This window comes from Lipophrys pholis (assembly GCF_963383615.2).
Source record: "Lipophrys pholis genome assembly, chromosome: 8".
Classification (NCBI taxonomy): domain Eukaryota; kingdom Metazoa; phylum Chordata; class Actinopteri; order Blenniiformes; family Blenniidae; genus Lipophrys; species Lipophrys pholis.
In genome coordinates, this window is record NC_137630.1 from 31271291 (window position 1) to 31287676 (window position 16386).

At 42.6% G+C, this 16386-nt stretch overlaps 2 protein-coding genes across 2 annotated transcripts; both read left to right on the forward strand.

The window, feature by feature from the left end:
• The first annotated feature begins 190 nt into the window (after window positions 1-190).
• Window positions 191-3514, forward strand: LOC308113837 (uncharacterized protein). Its single transcript, XM_080470344.1, has 2 exons — window positions 191-484; window positions 1444-3514. The coding sequence occupies exons 1-2, from the start codon at window positions 457-459 to the stop codon at window positions 2580-2582; spliced, it is 1167 nt and encodes a 388-aa protein (XP_080326470.1). The 5' UTR covers window positions 191-456; the 3' UTR covers window positions 2583-3514.
• Window positions 3515-4437: 923 nt separating this feature from the next.
• ppdpfb (pancreatic progenitor cell differentiation and proliferation factor b) lies at window positions 4438-10876 on the forward strand. Its single transcript, XM_080470345.1, has 5 exons — window positions 4438-4673; window positions 5949-6042; window positions 6992-7069; window positions 8887-8980; window positions 9438-10876. The coding sequence occupies exons 2-5, from the start codon at window positions 5988-5990 to the stop codon at window positions 9553-9555; spliced, it is 345 nt and encodes a 114-aa protein (XP_080326471.1). The 5' UTR covers window positions 4438-4673; window positions 5949-5987; the 3' UTR covers window positions 9556-10876.
• Window positions 10877-16386: the final 5510 nt, after the last annotated feature.

The following is a 16386-nucleotide window of genomic DNA, read 5'->3' on the forward strand; positions in this document are numbered from 1 at the left end:
CCACCATACCTGCTCAAATGGAGTTGTCTGTTTTTCTCAGTAAAGGTGTCTTGAAGTGAAGTTTGTTTTTGTCGCTCCAGAAATAAAACCGAATTGCTCTAAAACTTGAATTTGTTCTAATGGATTCCGCTGCAGTGCTGTCTGATGGTTGCCGGTAGGGGGCACTGTGACCCTGCTCGTTACTTTCCGTCCAGAACAGACGGAGAGAAGAAGCCGGATGTGCCGGACCCTCTGCAGTGTTCGTGTCAGTGAAGAGAAATGTTCCTGTCATTGCCGTCCTGAGGCTCTCCGGACCGGATCGTCCTCCGCCGGCAATTCCGTGGCAACAAGCGGCTGCTCCTCCCGCTGTCTGCGGCTTCTCACGGTGCGGAGTGAAGGACTTCTAGCCCTGAAGAGTCCGCAGGAAGGAGGAACAACAGAACCAGGTTGGACCGGAAGTGGACCGCCGGAAGAGAGATGGAGCATCAACAGCAACAAACCGTCTGTGAGTGCAGATAGTACACAGTATAAATCGGTTATTTACGGAATACTTAAACGTTTCTGTCGTGACAATAAATCCTTGATAAACGAGTCGCTGTCTTGGGTTGAGCATTAAATATACCCTGGTTTCCATGGTAACGTATGACACTGCACCTCTGTATTCAACTTGCCATAAATATATAATATATCTGGGATGCTTCTTTGCCTATAAAAATACAACACAGTCATTCCAAGATACTTTTACTGTGGAAAAAAAACTATTTAACTTGAGCAAGCAGAGGAGACGATGGGAAGAAAAAACTTGTTTTTAACAGGAAGCTTCCTGCAGAACCAGACTTTCTGCAGAACCAGACTGAGAGGAGGAGAAACTTGCACCAGCTCAGTGCACTAAAGGTCTCCCATCAGTCTAAACCTCCAGCAGCTGGACTAGAAAACGGTCCAGGGTCCTGAAGCAGCTCATTAAATAGAAAAGACTTGAGAAGCTCCTTCAGAGGAGAGACTGTCAGTCTCCCTAACTGACCCTGGGAGCTGGTTCAGATTTAGACGGTCAAACAATCCTATAATGCTTTGCTCTGTGGCGTTGCACGTCACGTCCCACATTTTCCCAGAAGCCTGCTGGTATTCAGAGCCTGATCAGGAAAATAAAGACGAAGTGTCGGAGGGCAGCATTGCTTCTGGGCCTGACAGGATCGGAGTACTCGGGAATACGCGATAACGGGATGCATTTTCATTTTGAACGGGTTTTTATTTTCATCATCCAACAGCTCCTGAGCGTCTCCTATTGTCAGAGCCTGAACTGGACATGAACTGGAGTCTTTTCTCTGTGAGGGGACAGTTCTCCTGCGAATGCCACAGAATAATGTTGTGTTTGCACACTTCAACTTTTAGCAACATCGTAAAGTGGCTGACAGCCGATTCGATTTTCTCAAATCTCTCTCCATTGCGTTGCTTCATCTCTTCCAGACAAGCCACAGCAACATGTCTGTAAGGTGGAGCCGCTCTGTGACCAGACCACAAACTCCAGCCGTTACCAGGACGACCTGGAGCCTCCACAGAACCACGAGGACTTCAAGGAACCAGAGGCTCTGCAGATTAAAGAGGAACCGGAGGAGCCATGGTCCATACCGGAAGGAGGACAGTTTATTTTGAAAGAAGAGAGTGACTTCTTCTTGCAGACTTCCCCCGAGGGCGAAATGAACCCCCCCATGTTAGAGAACCAGTGTGACACATACTCTGACAAAGTGTGTCTTGAGTGTAGCTTCTGCGGAAAAGCCTTTAGGTTTATTTCCCAAGTGGAGAAACATCACAGAATCCACACGGGTGAGAAGCCGTACTCCTGCCAAGCATGCGGGAAAAGATTTGTTCAGAAACAACACTTGCAAGCTCACATGCTGATCCACACGGGTGAGAAGCCGTATTCTTGTGAAACGTGCAGCAAACGTTTCAAACAAAAAAAATCTCTTTTGATCCACATGAAAATTCACACGGGTGAGAAGCCTTACCTCTGCAACACTTGTGGAAAAAGATTTACTGATCCGTCAACTCTGAGAAAACACACGGTAATACACACAGGTGAGAAGCCACATTCTTGTGAAATATGTGGTAAAAGTTTTAGTCGACACAGTAATGTGTTGGTTCATATGAGAACTCACACAGGTGAGAAGCCTTACCTCTGTAACACTTGTGGAAAAAGTTTCACTGACCCATCAACACTGAGAAAACATAAAGAAATCCACACTACCGTATTAGGCCCGATCAATAAGCCCTTTTCCTGTGAAACATGTGGAAAACGCTTCAGTAAAGAAAGTAATTTCTTGGTCCATATGAGAACTCACACAGGTGAGAAGCCATATGCCTGTGAAACGTGTGGAAAATGCTTCAGCAGACACAATCATTTGTTGGTGCACATGAGAACCCACACAGGTGAGAAGCCTCATTCTTGTGACACGTGTGGGAGACGTTTCAGTCAGCGTGGCAGCCTGTTGCACCACATAAGAACACACACGGGTGAGAAGCCGTTTTCCTGTGAAATATGCAGCAAAAGTTTTAGTCGAAACAGCCATTTGTTGGTCCACATGAAAACTCACGCAGGTGAGAAATAGCTGTCTTGAAAGATTTGAGGACAAAAACTCACATTTACGCAACGTTTCAAGTGAAAACATGTCGATTTTGGTTTCAGGTTTACACACATTCTTAAAATGATGTCTGTGTACGCAAAAACAGCAGGAAGCCTGAAAACTGTAGTTTTCATGTTGGGCCACTAATGGGTGCTGTTAGTTTTTGTAATGAAACCACACACACACATGCAGCAGAGAACAATGAGCTCTAAACATTAACAATGGGAGAACGCGGACATTCTAGTGGACAGACCACCAAGTTGGATTGTTATTATGGTGACCGTCAAAATAAAACTACCAAGTACTGGGAGTCATGACACCACGGAGAAAACGTTGTTCTTATTGGCTCGACTGAGCATGTGCAGAAGAACCATCTACATCTCTCCCATCTGCATAGCAACAGAGTCTGAGCTTTTTCGAAAAGTTTCACCTCGGGCGGCGGCTGTTCTCACCAAGTTACGTTTCCAGTGGTTCCGAACACCGTTGTCGGGTAAAACAGGCACACAAAGCACAATGGAGGTTTTATGTTCTCACTTGAAATTGTTGCCACGTAAACCGGCCTTAAGAACGGAGCACATCAGGCGTGTGCTCGCTCCAACAGCCTGTGGGTGTTGTTGTATGTCACATTATGGGAGCTTAGTCTCATTAAATATTTCAATTCACTAATACTTTTCCTATATGCGAATGCCAAACTTGTACATGATGAAATATGTGATGCATGCTTCGAATTTTTAAATTTGAATTTTTAAAACCTGCTTGTTATTCAAAGCACCCTTTTGGGGGAGAATGTCACTTTTAACAACTGTGAATGAATGTCAACAGGAAAACAAACTGGGAGCATGATTCCATGTCAGATTGGGCAGGATGCTGGTTTAACCTTGTGCTTTGTGAGAAGTAAAAGTTCACTGAATTAGCTGCCAAGTGTCTTTTCATTGTGTCCTGATGAGATCACAACTATTAGATAACATAACAATGGTATGAAATTCAATCAACCGAGAAATCCAGCAATCAATCCATACTTCAGGTGCATTGAGGTAATGCTGTGGTTTCACCCTACTCTAAAATCAAATGGATTTATTCCAGTATACGTTTCTTCTAATTTGAACCTTTTACCTCAAGAGTCAGTGTGTTTTCCACACTATAACTCTGAATAGTTGTAGTGTAGCAGATACCGGCAGATTTAAGTTACCTGTTACCTGTTGTGATTCTACTGCACATTGAACTAAAACTATTCTACTTTTTAATTATCAAAATTTGCTACCTAAAAGTTAAAATCGTAAATTAAATGGGCTCTGGGGGTCAAGGGTCAAGCTCAGGAACCCGCAGTGGTGACGTCTAGAAATGGAACCAGCGAACTCCAAATCACTTTTTCTTTACATTTTTTATTAACAATTTTATAAACAACAATATTGAATGTGCCAAGGGCACATTACATTTAACAGAAGAAAAAACAAAAACAAAAGATAGTTGGTTTTCATTGCCTTCTCATTTTGAAGTCCAAGAATTGATGAAAGTTAAGTTTGGAATTTACCTAAAAATAAAAAGTTGAACAAAAAAACCCCAACAAAAAACAATGTATTTTTCTTTCTTGTTGTCATTGAAAAAGACATTATAACATTAAATGTTATTATATTAAATATAAATATATAAATACGTATATTATAAAGACGTTATAATATTAAATGTTATCCTATTGAAGATAAATAGAAATATATAAAGACGTTATTATAATATAAAATGTTATCATATTAAAGATAACGGAAATAAATAAAGATTTTATGAAGTCCCTTCAGCGGATGATGGCGCTCGCGAACAGCTTGGCACGAACTCCGCCATGTTTGGTCCTGGATGGGCGCTGGCCCCGCCCCCCACCTCGCCGTGTCCTTATAAAAGCTCCCGCAGCCTCGGTCATCCTCAGAGACCAGCAGCACCGGAACCCGTCTCCGACGTTGGAGGGTCACGTTTACCCAAAACTTCTTTTCAAATGGGCCCCGTCGCCTAGCGTTCACCCCCACCGGTCTCGACTGAGTTGAACCGCGTGCTACCGAACACCGAGCACGACTGAGCCCCGGAGAGGTGAGCCAGCAGCCGGCCGGGTGAGGGGCTGAGGAGGGGGAGAAAATGGAGGGGCGAACAGAGCGGCTTGTTGTGTGAGGAGGGCTGGGGCCATGAGCCCCGCAACGTCCCTGGAAATTTCTGGAAGTGTTTGTTTATTGGAACATAAATCAGACTCCCGCCGCCGTTAAACCATCTCCTCGCCTATAGATGGATTCAACTCAGTTTAACGTTTCTCTAAAACTTTAAACCTTCATTGTTGGAGACAAATTCCTCCAGACGTCTAATGTACCGGACAGACACTATCCGGTGTGTATGTTTGCACATTTTTGCCTAAAATCCCCCGTTTCCCCGCAGTCCCTTCGCGTCAAAATGTCGGTTGGCGCAGTGGATGTAAACAAGCGGGTGACGTCACTGCGAAATGCTCACAACATGTAAACAAAACGCTTTTTTAAAATGAGATTTTCTGCCTGGTGGTGGCTACGTTTTAATGTTTCTATGACCCGCCTGGAAGGTTGCGCTTGTTTTTGTTTCTGCAAGAGCAGACTGGTGTCTTCTGGATCGTTTTAGCGTCGTTTCTTCATTGTCTTAAGCATCTTTCATTCTTGCACACATTCTTCATATTTTGTGCAATTTATTCAAAAGTGAAATACTTCCATGTTATGTTTGGCTGACCATAACCCTGAACCTCAGGTGTCTGTTGTTGTTGTTGCATTTGATTCTGGTTCTGTTTAAGAACACCGTTAATCCTGTTTGATTCTTTTGTTTTTTTGTGATGTGGAGAATGACTGAGTGTGTAAAAAGAGAGCTCTGGGTATATTATTACCATTTATTCATGGCTTCACTAGTACAGTGGTTCACCTTGGTTGTTCATGGGTAGTGAACCAATTTGGTTTTTCACTCTGTGGAAGCTGATCGAGGCTGAAGCAGTAAGATGTTCTAAATATGTAAAGTCCATTTATATTGACTATATATTCTGACAAATGATAAAAGTAAAACTGGCTTTTTGCATCAGAAAAGACTTGCTGGCGAATAGAAGCAATCGCAGCTCAGTCTGAATAACTACAACCTGATTATCTTCAGTGTGAGGAGTTTGTTTTCTCTTCAGACCTCTTCAGTGTTTACGGATCCTAGAAATGGCTCGGGTGGTTCCTCAGACGGGGGCTGATCTAAGGCCTTTGTGTTGAGCTCATCAGGACTGAAGGCGTTTCTCTGCCGCGGGAAACAGAATGAAATCCCTTGTTTGTAGTGAGTCACGCCGCTCCGATTCAACCGCTCTACGTTTGCCCTCCTCAGGTTTCCATCAAGCACAGTACAACGACCAGCACCAGAAGAATGGCGGCTATCCCAGCAGGCGGTTCTCTCGTGGCGACCACCGACTACTACCGAAGTGAGTTTCTCCTTCCTGTGGAGACCAAACCGAACTCGTGACTTCTATTCAACCCAAACGATGCTCATTCACCAATATTTCAGGACGTGTTTGTCCTTGAAGCACCTTTCAAAGCCACAAATCAAAACTGTGTGACATACATGTGCAGTAAAATCTGTTGGAAGTGGTCAAACTGACTAAAAAATCTCAAATTCTTTAACAGTCGATTGCTAACTGTCATATTAGACAACGCCAAAGCTTTGAGAACCTCCAGAAGTAATAGTGGTAATATCGCAGGTTGTGTCTTCTGAGTCACTGGTTTTATCTGCACAGTCATGAAATATTCGGTAAGTTTTCAGCAGGAATCTCTCACTTGTTTGCTCTTTCTGGTGTCCAGTCTTTACCTGCAGACGATGATTCAGTCACTTTCATTCGCGTATTCCAATACTTTAGTTTTCTGCTTCGTATATATATTTTTACCTGTGTGTGTGTGTGTCTGTCTTTTGTGGTGTGTATTGTTGTGTACTTGCTGCGCTGCATCTCTGGCAGATTTCAGGGTCAAACTGGGTCTTTCAAAATCCATTAGTGCTGTTAAACTGAACCCTCCGCAGAGGGAAACAAGATAAGATAAGATAAGATATCCCTTTATTTATCTCGCATGTGGAGAAATTTGCGGTGGTAAACAGGATAGTAAACAGAAGGAAGCACACGTAGCAGAAACTAAAAAAAGTCACTAAACACGAAAACCTGCTTGCGTCTACAATCAGGAGCACGTCAAGATATTTTCTGTAATAAATAACTTTCATCACAGTTAAAGTGAAAACTAGACCGACCTAATTTGGTTAACCAAGTTGTAATGCATGCAGAAGCTTTTCCTTTGAGTCACCGCCGAGGGTGATCGTGCAGAACCGTCCGCGGTTCAAGGAGGCGACTTCCTCTCCGCCTGGTTGACGGTGGTTTGTCTCTGCAGGGCGCATCGGCTCCACCTCCAGCAGCAGCTCTTGTGGCAGTTCGGAGTACAGCGGGGAGGTCATCCCTCACCACCCAGGTGAGGTCAACCACAACCACGTCACCTGCTTTCGTTAGGAAAACAACACGAAACATTTCTGCAAAACACAACAACAACAAAAAAAAAAGTTTCCTCTTGAAACTTTGTGTCATCGGAGCTTTATTCAGCCGGACTTTCAGGATCTGTAGTTTCTTCTTCTGTCTCCTGTTTACGTCCGTTCTGCTTTAGATGGCGTTTCCTCTATCGGGATGTTTGCTGTTTTATTGACCAAGAACGGTGTGTGCCGACACTACGGCACATGATGTCCCTAATGCGTTGTTCACTTTGGTTACTGTTTAAACTGTTGTGTGTTAACGTCAGTTGTCCACAGGTGGAGGGCTTTTTGGGGACATGAGTAACTTTGTCTTGTAAAGAGATCTCAATCAGCAAAGGAACATTTTGTTCTGCACGACAACCAAATGTTTTGTGTGTAGCAATCAGTTCCACCAGTTTCTACATATCTGAGGGTTATTTAATTCTGAAAACCTCCTCCTTTGTTTCATAATGTGACGAGCGATGGCGTCAGATTGTTCCATACATGGTTACAAAGTCTTACTATGGCAGTTTTCTAATCTAATCTGTGGTCATTTGTCTTTAACATCAACTCCCCCTGCTATTACGCCGAGTCGGCATTATGTTCACAAGAACCACGTGAGTGCTGCTTCTCGTCCAAACAGAAATCGCCGCTTCCTCTCCAGACATTAAACCTTCATCATTCTTTTGAGAAAAAAACATTTCAAACCTTTTCAGAAAGATTATACACCTTTTTTCTATTTTTGTACCATTGTAGCTCACTAACATAAAATCAGTTTGTCAAAAGGACAAATTTCAGTTTTTTTTTGTGAAGTAAAAAGTTCACTAGATCAGGGGTGTCAAACATCTGGCTGACCCTGTCCGAGAGGCTCCAATCCTCCAAACCACCAAGGAAATGGTAAGAAAAAAAAAAAAAAACAGCTCAGAAAACATTTATATTCAGTTTCTTAACGGTAGCAACACAACGCTGAGGGTTCATCATGGTAACCATCAAACTGGCCTCGCTGTCAGAGACCATGCAGCAGCTCCAGGGGTTTCATTAAAATTGGTTCATGTTGAGATTGGAGTTATTTTCAGTGACATTTGTTTGGTTTTGCAGAAATATTGACATTTTCTTTGTTTGTGCTGCAACAAAGAAACTTAATGGTCATTCTGGTTAATATTTCACAGGCCGGTCTGACGCCCCCGTACCAGAGGATATTCTTTGATGCACCACAGTGGCCTGGAAAATATATTCTAATAGACAGTTTTCTCTATTTTACTAGTCAATGTGCTGCTATTCAATTCATCCTGTGATTAACTTTCTACTAAGTTACTGAACATAGTCACTTGTCCCATGAAGGGTTAAAATCCTCCAGAATTGGTTTGATTTTCCTCTCCTGGAAAAAGTCCTGCAGGAAGGAAAAGGCGACTTGAACAGAAGTAGGTCAGGAGGTGGAATGTATGTGAGGCAGATCTGAGCCGGTGGGGGGGGGGCTGGTCTCCACGGGTGCATGGCTCCGACACAGATTCATTAAGTTGACACAGAAGCTAAACGTGTACGTGAGCTTTGGTACGGTGTGTAAATGGAGCCGTGCTGAATGTAAAGGCACACACACACACACACACACACACACACACACACACACACACACACCCCGGCTGGCACCGAGTCAAAACATTTGCTGACTCTAATTTTGCCAGCCGAAGCCTTTCAGCCTTTCAGCCCGTCAGCTGGAACCGGAGCCGTTGTCTCAGTGTGAATCAGTAGAGTTGAGACTCTGTGTGTTTCTCTGCCTCCTCAGGACTCCCCAAGCAAGACTCTGGACACTGGTGGTCCAGCTTCTTCTTCGGGAAGCAGCCGGGGATGACCCCACTGACCGAGGAGGCGCAGCACAAGTACGTACAATCAAAGTACACACACCTGTACTTTATTAATCCCAGAGGGAAACCGGGACCTTGATCTCAACTGGGCTGAAATACATCATTACATTAGAATTGCTTGTTTTAGTGAAACGGTAGTGACCTGTCACTAAGACGTTCACGTTTAATGTAAACGTGATGCATTTGAGCCTCGGATCATATTTACAACTCGCAGATCATTGGATTTTTATTGTTGAACTATGGATGTCTTTCAAATTGACGACTCCTATTATTTATTTCTATATAAAATAATCCCACCTTTTGATTTGAGATTTGTGCGGCCAGCTGATGTTGTAACCGGCTCCATCCCTGCTATTGAAAACAAAGACGTGAGATTCCCGCAGTCGTTTCTACGCTTAAAGATGAGAGCGTCGCGCCGTGTTCAATTGTTGCTTTAAGAGTCTCTGCTCACTCCTGCGTGTCGCCCGGACAGGGCGGGGCTCCCCGGCGCCGTGGTGACCAACGGCCAGATCACCTGCGTTGCCAAGGAGATGGTGATGCAACGGCAGGCCAGCGAGAGCAGCGAGGCGGGAACCCCGACATCGCCCTGATGCCGCCGCCGCCGTACCGCCGGAGGGGAAGGGAACCAAAACAACGACCAACGCTAGGTGACGGGACGTCGCCCCGTTTACAACCTTAGTTATTTTTTACCATTGTCATCCTTCGTAGGACAGGCTGCCTTGTTCCTTGTTTGTGTAACTTTTTTTTTTTTATTTTTTATTTTTTTGAATGACAACCAAAAAAAACAAAACAAAAAAAACCAGGTTAAACAAAGTTAAGTCTTTGTTTGTTTGTTTTTTTAACATTTGTAATGTTGTGTGTTTTATAATATCGTGTTGCTCAGTCGCACGCATTTGTTAAAGTTTTTATCACCTTGTGAACAGGAAAATAAAGTATCTAGACTCCTGCAGCCTGAAGGTCAGAGTTCGTCTCGTCTCTTTCCTCTTACTGCTCTTCGATTCTCCGTTTTAATTTAAATTCACACAAGATTTTCTTTGAGTTGGACAAACCTTGGTGTGTGAGGGGTTTATAACTCCTCTAACTTTATTTTTAAATCACATTTCAACGAGGTTAATTCAATTAAAGTAACAAACTGAGAGAGAGTGATTATTAAAAGTCAGAATTCACACTTTCAAACTCAAAGTTGTAAAAAAAATAAGACAAAGTAAATTGAATAAGAAAATCAGGATTTTAACAGATTTTCCTTCATTTGTTGCATAATGGTGAACATGGCAGCGTTAGAGCAGCCAATGAAAGACTAGTAAAAAAATATAATGAAAAATAAATATGTAAAAATATACAATCAGACGTAAACATGAAAAATATTTACTCTAACTGCTGCAGACTTTCAGTGAGTCGATGGACGGCAGCACTAAAACTACAAGACCAAAAGTCTCATTCAGGAACAGATGGAACGAAGAGACATTCTATTAAACGGATTTAGGACAAAGCTGAGCAGGACGGACTCGTCACACATTAAAAAAAATTATTTTCTGTGAAGACGTGGACGCAGATTATTCCAGAGGCGTACCGCTCTATGACGAACACCTTAAAGTGGAGTTTAGGGTCAGGTGAACGTTTAGAGCACGGGTGTGAAACGTTGCGCACTCGGCCAAAACCGGCTCCAGTCCGACCCAACGGCCCTGAAACGACAACAAAATGTAAGAAAAATGACTGAAAACCACCGACTCTTTAACTGGTTAAAAAATAAAGAAAAAAGTAGAACATTGAAGACGACACTGAGGAGTCGTCAATGAAAGGTCGCGACCTCGCAGCGGGCAAACGGCCAACATGCTAAACCCTGCAAAGTGTCTTTTTAGACATTTCACTGTATTTTATACCACGTGTCAATAAAATTGGTGAGATTTTAGTAATTTTCTATAATTTGATTTAAAAAAACAAACAAAAACACCACACATTATTTTACCGGTCCGGCCCACTTGAGGTGAAAATTCTCATGAAAACAAGTTTTTACCAGTAAATTCTATATTTTCCTAAAATTGTGACTTTTAAACAAAATTAAGCATTTTAAATTCCACCTGTAAGATAATCTATAAATGAAGTTATTGTCAGTTAAGAAAAAAATGAATTTGCTCCAGACACAAATATACAAAATGACAAAATACAGATACTATATAGAAAAAGAAAAAAATATGTACATATATTTTTTTTAGGAAAATGCACACACACTAATCTATATCCAATAATACACTCACCTATTGAGACGCACCTCCTTATATACACCCACCAGTGACGCAGTAATCCACTTCCATGTATCTGAAAAGTTTTAGGAAAAAGTAAAACCAATTTAATCCGACTCCTCCAATACTCAAGTTTTATAATGATCCTGCTCCCTGAATCATTTCTAATAAATGTATATTATTACAAGTTGTATAGTTTTACATTCAAGTTGACCCCGTGTGCCAAAAAAAGAAAAAGTACTAAAATGACGGAGATGTTCCCTAAATGAAGTAAGTTTACTGATTTCTGTAGAAGATTGTCTGAATTGACTGAATCCTGTTTCCTGTGACTGTCCCGAGTAGAAAATACTTGAGCTGCTGTTAAAAGGTCAAACGTGGGGAAACCTGAAGGCGTGTTTGTTGAGGAGCGGCTGGCTGCTCTTTGTCTCTCAGGACAGAGTCAATATTGAGAGAGCAGCTCCGTCTCCATGAAGCCGGTCCACATTCCCACTGTTTGATCTGAGGAGAGAACTTCTCTCAAACACATGTGACCAATCAACCTCAAAATGAGCCAAACGTTCAAATCATATAACCCGTCCGCTGTTTCTCTTTTCTTTGTTAGCTTTAGCGTTTAGCACCTGTGCCTCCTGTACCTGGAGCAGCAGGTCAAACATCAGGCCCGAGGGACGGAACCGGCCGTGAGAGGTTCCGATCCTCCAAACCGCCCGACCAACGGAGAACCGTTCTAGAACAGATTTCTTAAAAAGTAGCAGACCAAACACGACACCGAGAGCGGAACTATAAAAATTCTGCGATTTTTCACTTGAAGCGTTGAATTGGACCTTTTTAGCGTTTTTCTGTTTGTGGCTAATAAAATAATCGTGTCTAAATTTTCACAATTTTAATGAGACGACTGAATCTGTGACACGTTGTTCAAAAACCTTTCTGAAGGAAATTCCTCATCTCAACCAGACAAACACGTATTTCCAGCGTTTATATTTTCGCGAAGGATCCCCGGGTTTGACATCTTAGCGTCATGGAAACTCCCGAAGAGTCCTAAAGCAAGATCCCGTTTCTCCACATCTGGATTCCCTCTGGAAAAACCTTCAGCCATCAGTTTCACTACATTCAGTCTTTTCTTCAGGCTTCAAGATTTTTTTTCATTGAAAAAGTCTGGATTTTTTTTTTTCACCCTGAATGGATCAAATGTTGATATTCTGGCTGGAGCTGCCGCCACGCCATCTTTGATATCCCAGAATCCATTGCAGGTTCCCAAGATGGCGTCAGTCCGGAAACATCAACAGTTTGACGGTTTGTCTGGAAACTTCTGGACTTTGGTGCGAAGGTTTGATTAGGAAACTGCAGGTTTAAATGAGAGGAAATGAGTGGAGATGGTTTTGTTTTGTTGTTTTGCTTTATTCTCTGGGCAGAAGTCACACCGTTTTGGTACATTTGGACTTTTTGCTTGGTAGTTTGGTAGTTTGGTGGGTTGGAGCCTCTTTCGTCTCAAAGCTTCCATTTCAGATTGATGCAAACAAGCAGTTATGTAAATTGTGGAACTTGTTTTCTTAACTGAAGAGTCGAAAATACCTTCTTTTTTTAGCTTTTCCATATTGGTTTTCTGTCCTGAGACACTTTCCCTTTCCTCTTTACCCCCCCCCCCCCCCACACACACACACACACACACACAGCACAGGTCTATTTCAGCTCCCCTGTTCACTCTCCTGTGTCTCTGCCTGTAAACAGAGGAACCGAGGAAAGACAAACAAAGCTTGGTCAAGTGAAAGGCTGAACACATTTGCTCTGCGGCTCATTTGTCCGGCAGTGCTGCACTTCTTCCAGGTCATCGGGCGCTCGCAGGGACTTTCTTACTGAGACGCCACGTTGAGCCGTCGACGCCGAGTCGGCGAAGAAATTCCCACCAGAATAACCAGTCCGGCAACAAACTGTGTGGCAACTTCTCAAGCTCAAGTTCACATTGATTACAAACAGTCTGATCTCAGCAGGAAATCGCTCAATAACATTTCAAGAACTTTTTCCTTTAGCGTTCTGAAGCCCAAACTGTTTTGTTCGGTTCCACCTTGTTCACACGCTTCATGTCCTGTTTCAGGTTTTATCTGACTTTGCTGTAGCGTCTGTTGCCAAGTACGCTGCCTGTATTTGTGACACACATATGCAAGAGTTTATTTAAAGACGATACTTTGCTGGGGTTTACTTTTACTTTATTACTATTGCAACAACACATCATCAGAAGGGTGAAACTAACCTGTCTCACGACAGTCTAATCCAGCCAGCATTCCTTCGACGTGACTATTGTGCCATTATTTGCTCTTAGCGGGGGCCCGTTTACATGACAGTGTTTTCTGTATAATGTGTTCCATAACGTTTGTTATATCTGTAGGAATTTCTATGGAAGCAGGTGTTACATTTTAATGGTTACTGCAAATGTTATACAGTTTTACTGTATATGATATTTGTAAATCTGTATTATTATTATGTTGTGTTCCTGCCCAGGGACTGCGAATGGGAACTCGCTACGGCTAAAATCTGGTACCAAGCATCTTTTCTTTAAGATTGATGTTTTTGTACATGGTCCCTGAAAAAAAAAATTTGAAATTAAAACACAAAACTTTCTTTGGTTTTGTGTGTCTGTTTACACAACAACTCGGTGCTCGGAGTCTCAAAATGACACTTTTTGCTCCTGGTCCTGGTCCTGGTCCTGGTCCTGGTCCTGGTCCTGGTCCTGGTCCTGGTCCTGATCCTGGTCCTGGTCCTGGTCACCACGGCCGTAGTAACTGATAAACTCGCCACTTTGATAACTTTTGATTTTGTGAAAACAACTATGGACATAAATAAATCCTGTATCGTCACAACATGCATGCGGGGTTAATTGGTGACCCTGAACTCCCCCCGGGGAGTGAGTGTGTGTGTCCTGTCATGGACTGGTGACCTGTCCAGGTGTTTCCTGGCCTCATTACACAAACAAACTACTTGTTTTCAGTGTTTCTGCCAATGTCAACGTGAAACTTTCCAGAAATGAAAACACAAAAACGAAGCGTTTCCAGCTGAAACGTCGTCCTGCTCTTCATTCATTCCTCTTTCCCCGACCTGTGAATTACTTTACGTGACAGAGCGTTCAGCTCATTCTCGGCTTCAGGCATCTCGTTGCTCAATCAGTAATCACAGTATTTCTGCCTCCCGTTGTCACAGTCTGTTCTTTGTCTTTGGAGTTCAGAGGTTCTTGTTTTGTGACTCATTGTCTGCAGCGTCTGTGTGATTAAACAAAGGCATTTCAACAGAACTAAAAACTGACTGCTGTTATCAATGTTTCATATAAATCACCTGCGGTCAACGAGCAGCAGCAGAGTTACAACTGAAGACTATCACACTTAAAACGCTAATGGCCATAATCTTGTGCTAATAGGTGGGCTACTATGGTATCTGAGGCCTCGATGCTGGAACCGGGTGCCTTTGTTCAAGATGTTTCAGCAACGTCTGCCCATCTGTGTCTTAACGGACAACAGAACAAAACCATTAATTCCTGAACCTGTGGAAACTGACGTCTTTCTGATGGGACGTCTTTTCTGGCCGGCAAGAAGACGTCACTTCCCAAACTGACCATGTGAGGAAAGCCCAGCCGATTGCCATGGGCGTGGCCGACACCTCCAAGAAAACGGTTTGAAATCAAAAGTCTTGCAGGGTGTCTTTACTCCAGGGACCAGCGCTCAACATTCTCTGCTTAATAAAACATATCTCACTGTCTTCAGACTTCAACACAAACATTTATTGTGTTTGATAAAACATATTTTTCCATTATTGTACCTCATCCACCTGTATGAGCTTTTTTTTTATTGTTCAAATGGCGACAGACACAAAAGTGACTCACTACCCCATCACGTGGTACAAAGTGGTACTACATGTTGAGGCCAGTCAGTTACTTGGTAATTTGAGTAGATATTTCATTAGACCGGGAGTATCCAACACGTTTCAGCTCAGGAGACACAATCAACCAAGTCTCATGCTGACTGGTCCGGGCCGGGAAGATAGTGTGAAAATAATCCCATAAATTGAGACTTTGATGTTTTCCTTTGTCGTGGCGCAGAGTAAACGTGATGAAAATGTCTATGTTTTCACAAATCCAAATGTTTACTTGGGAGAAATCACTACAATCTGAACATGAAGACCATTTCAGTGAAACCTTCTGGTGGAAAATACATTCGATCCTGTCGACCCTGTCGACAGATGAGCAGAGTCCACTGCAGACGTCAGCACTGCTGATGGACCCAAAGAAAAACTGCTTTTTGAGTTTGTTGTCCTTTATTTGGAGAAAACAATACATTTGCTTTTGTAACACCTTCTTCTTGGGGTTGGTCACATTTCTCATAGAAACGCCAGTTGACTTTTTTTTTTTTTTTTTATCATTTATCTCCCACATTCCCAGAAGTTGGACATTGTTCTGCCATAAATACAAAACAGTATCAAATTTAAAAAAAAAAAAAAAAAAAAAATCTGCAACACATAACACATGCTTTTATATTCAAATGAACAGTTTCACTGTATCGTCCCACTGAAATAATAGTATTGAATAGGGATGCATTGATACCACCTTTTCTTTTACGGGTACTAACCTTTAGCTACTTGTCAATACTGAGTATCGATATGAGTACTAACCTTCAGCTACTTGTCGATACCGAGTACCGATACGAATACTAACCTTTAGCGACATGCCGATAACGAGTACCGATACGAGTACTAACCTTTAGCTAATTGTTGAAACTGAGTACCAGTACGAGTACTTATTAAAGGCTACAAAGATTATTTCATACTCTGTATGCAAACGATCGGTGAAGGCATTGAAACAAACTTCCCCCCTACAGGATCTGTCAACGTTGCGTCACCTCCACCAGTCTGCTGCTGACGCAGGACGTAGGCATTTGTCCATTTGTATCGGGCATCATTTATGAGTACAAGTACTCCGTGCAGTATGAGATCCGATACCCGATACTACCGATATCGGTATCGATGCATCCCTAGTATCAAGCATTTGTGTTTGACATTTCCACAAATTTGAAGTTGTTTGAATTGGTTGAAAATGTCTTATTTCCTTGATGCAGTCCAACTTTTATTGTGAAATATGGCCGTTTGTTGCTCAGTGGGAAGTCTCGAAGGTTCCTTGTTGAAGTCGGTGCCGCTCCGGTAACA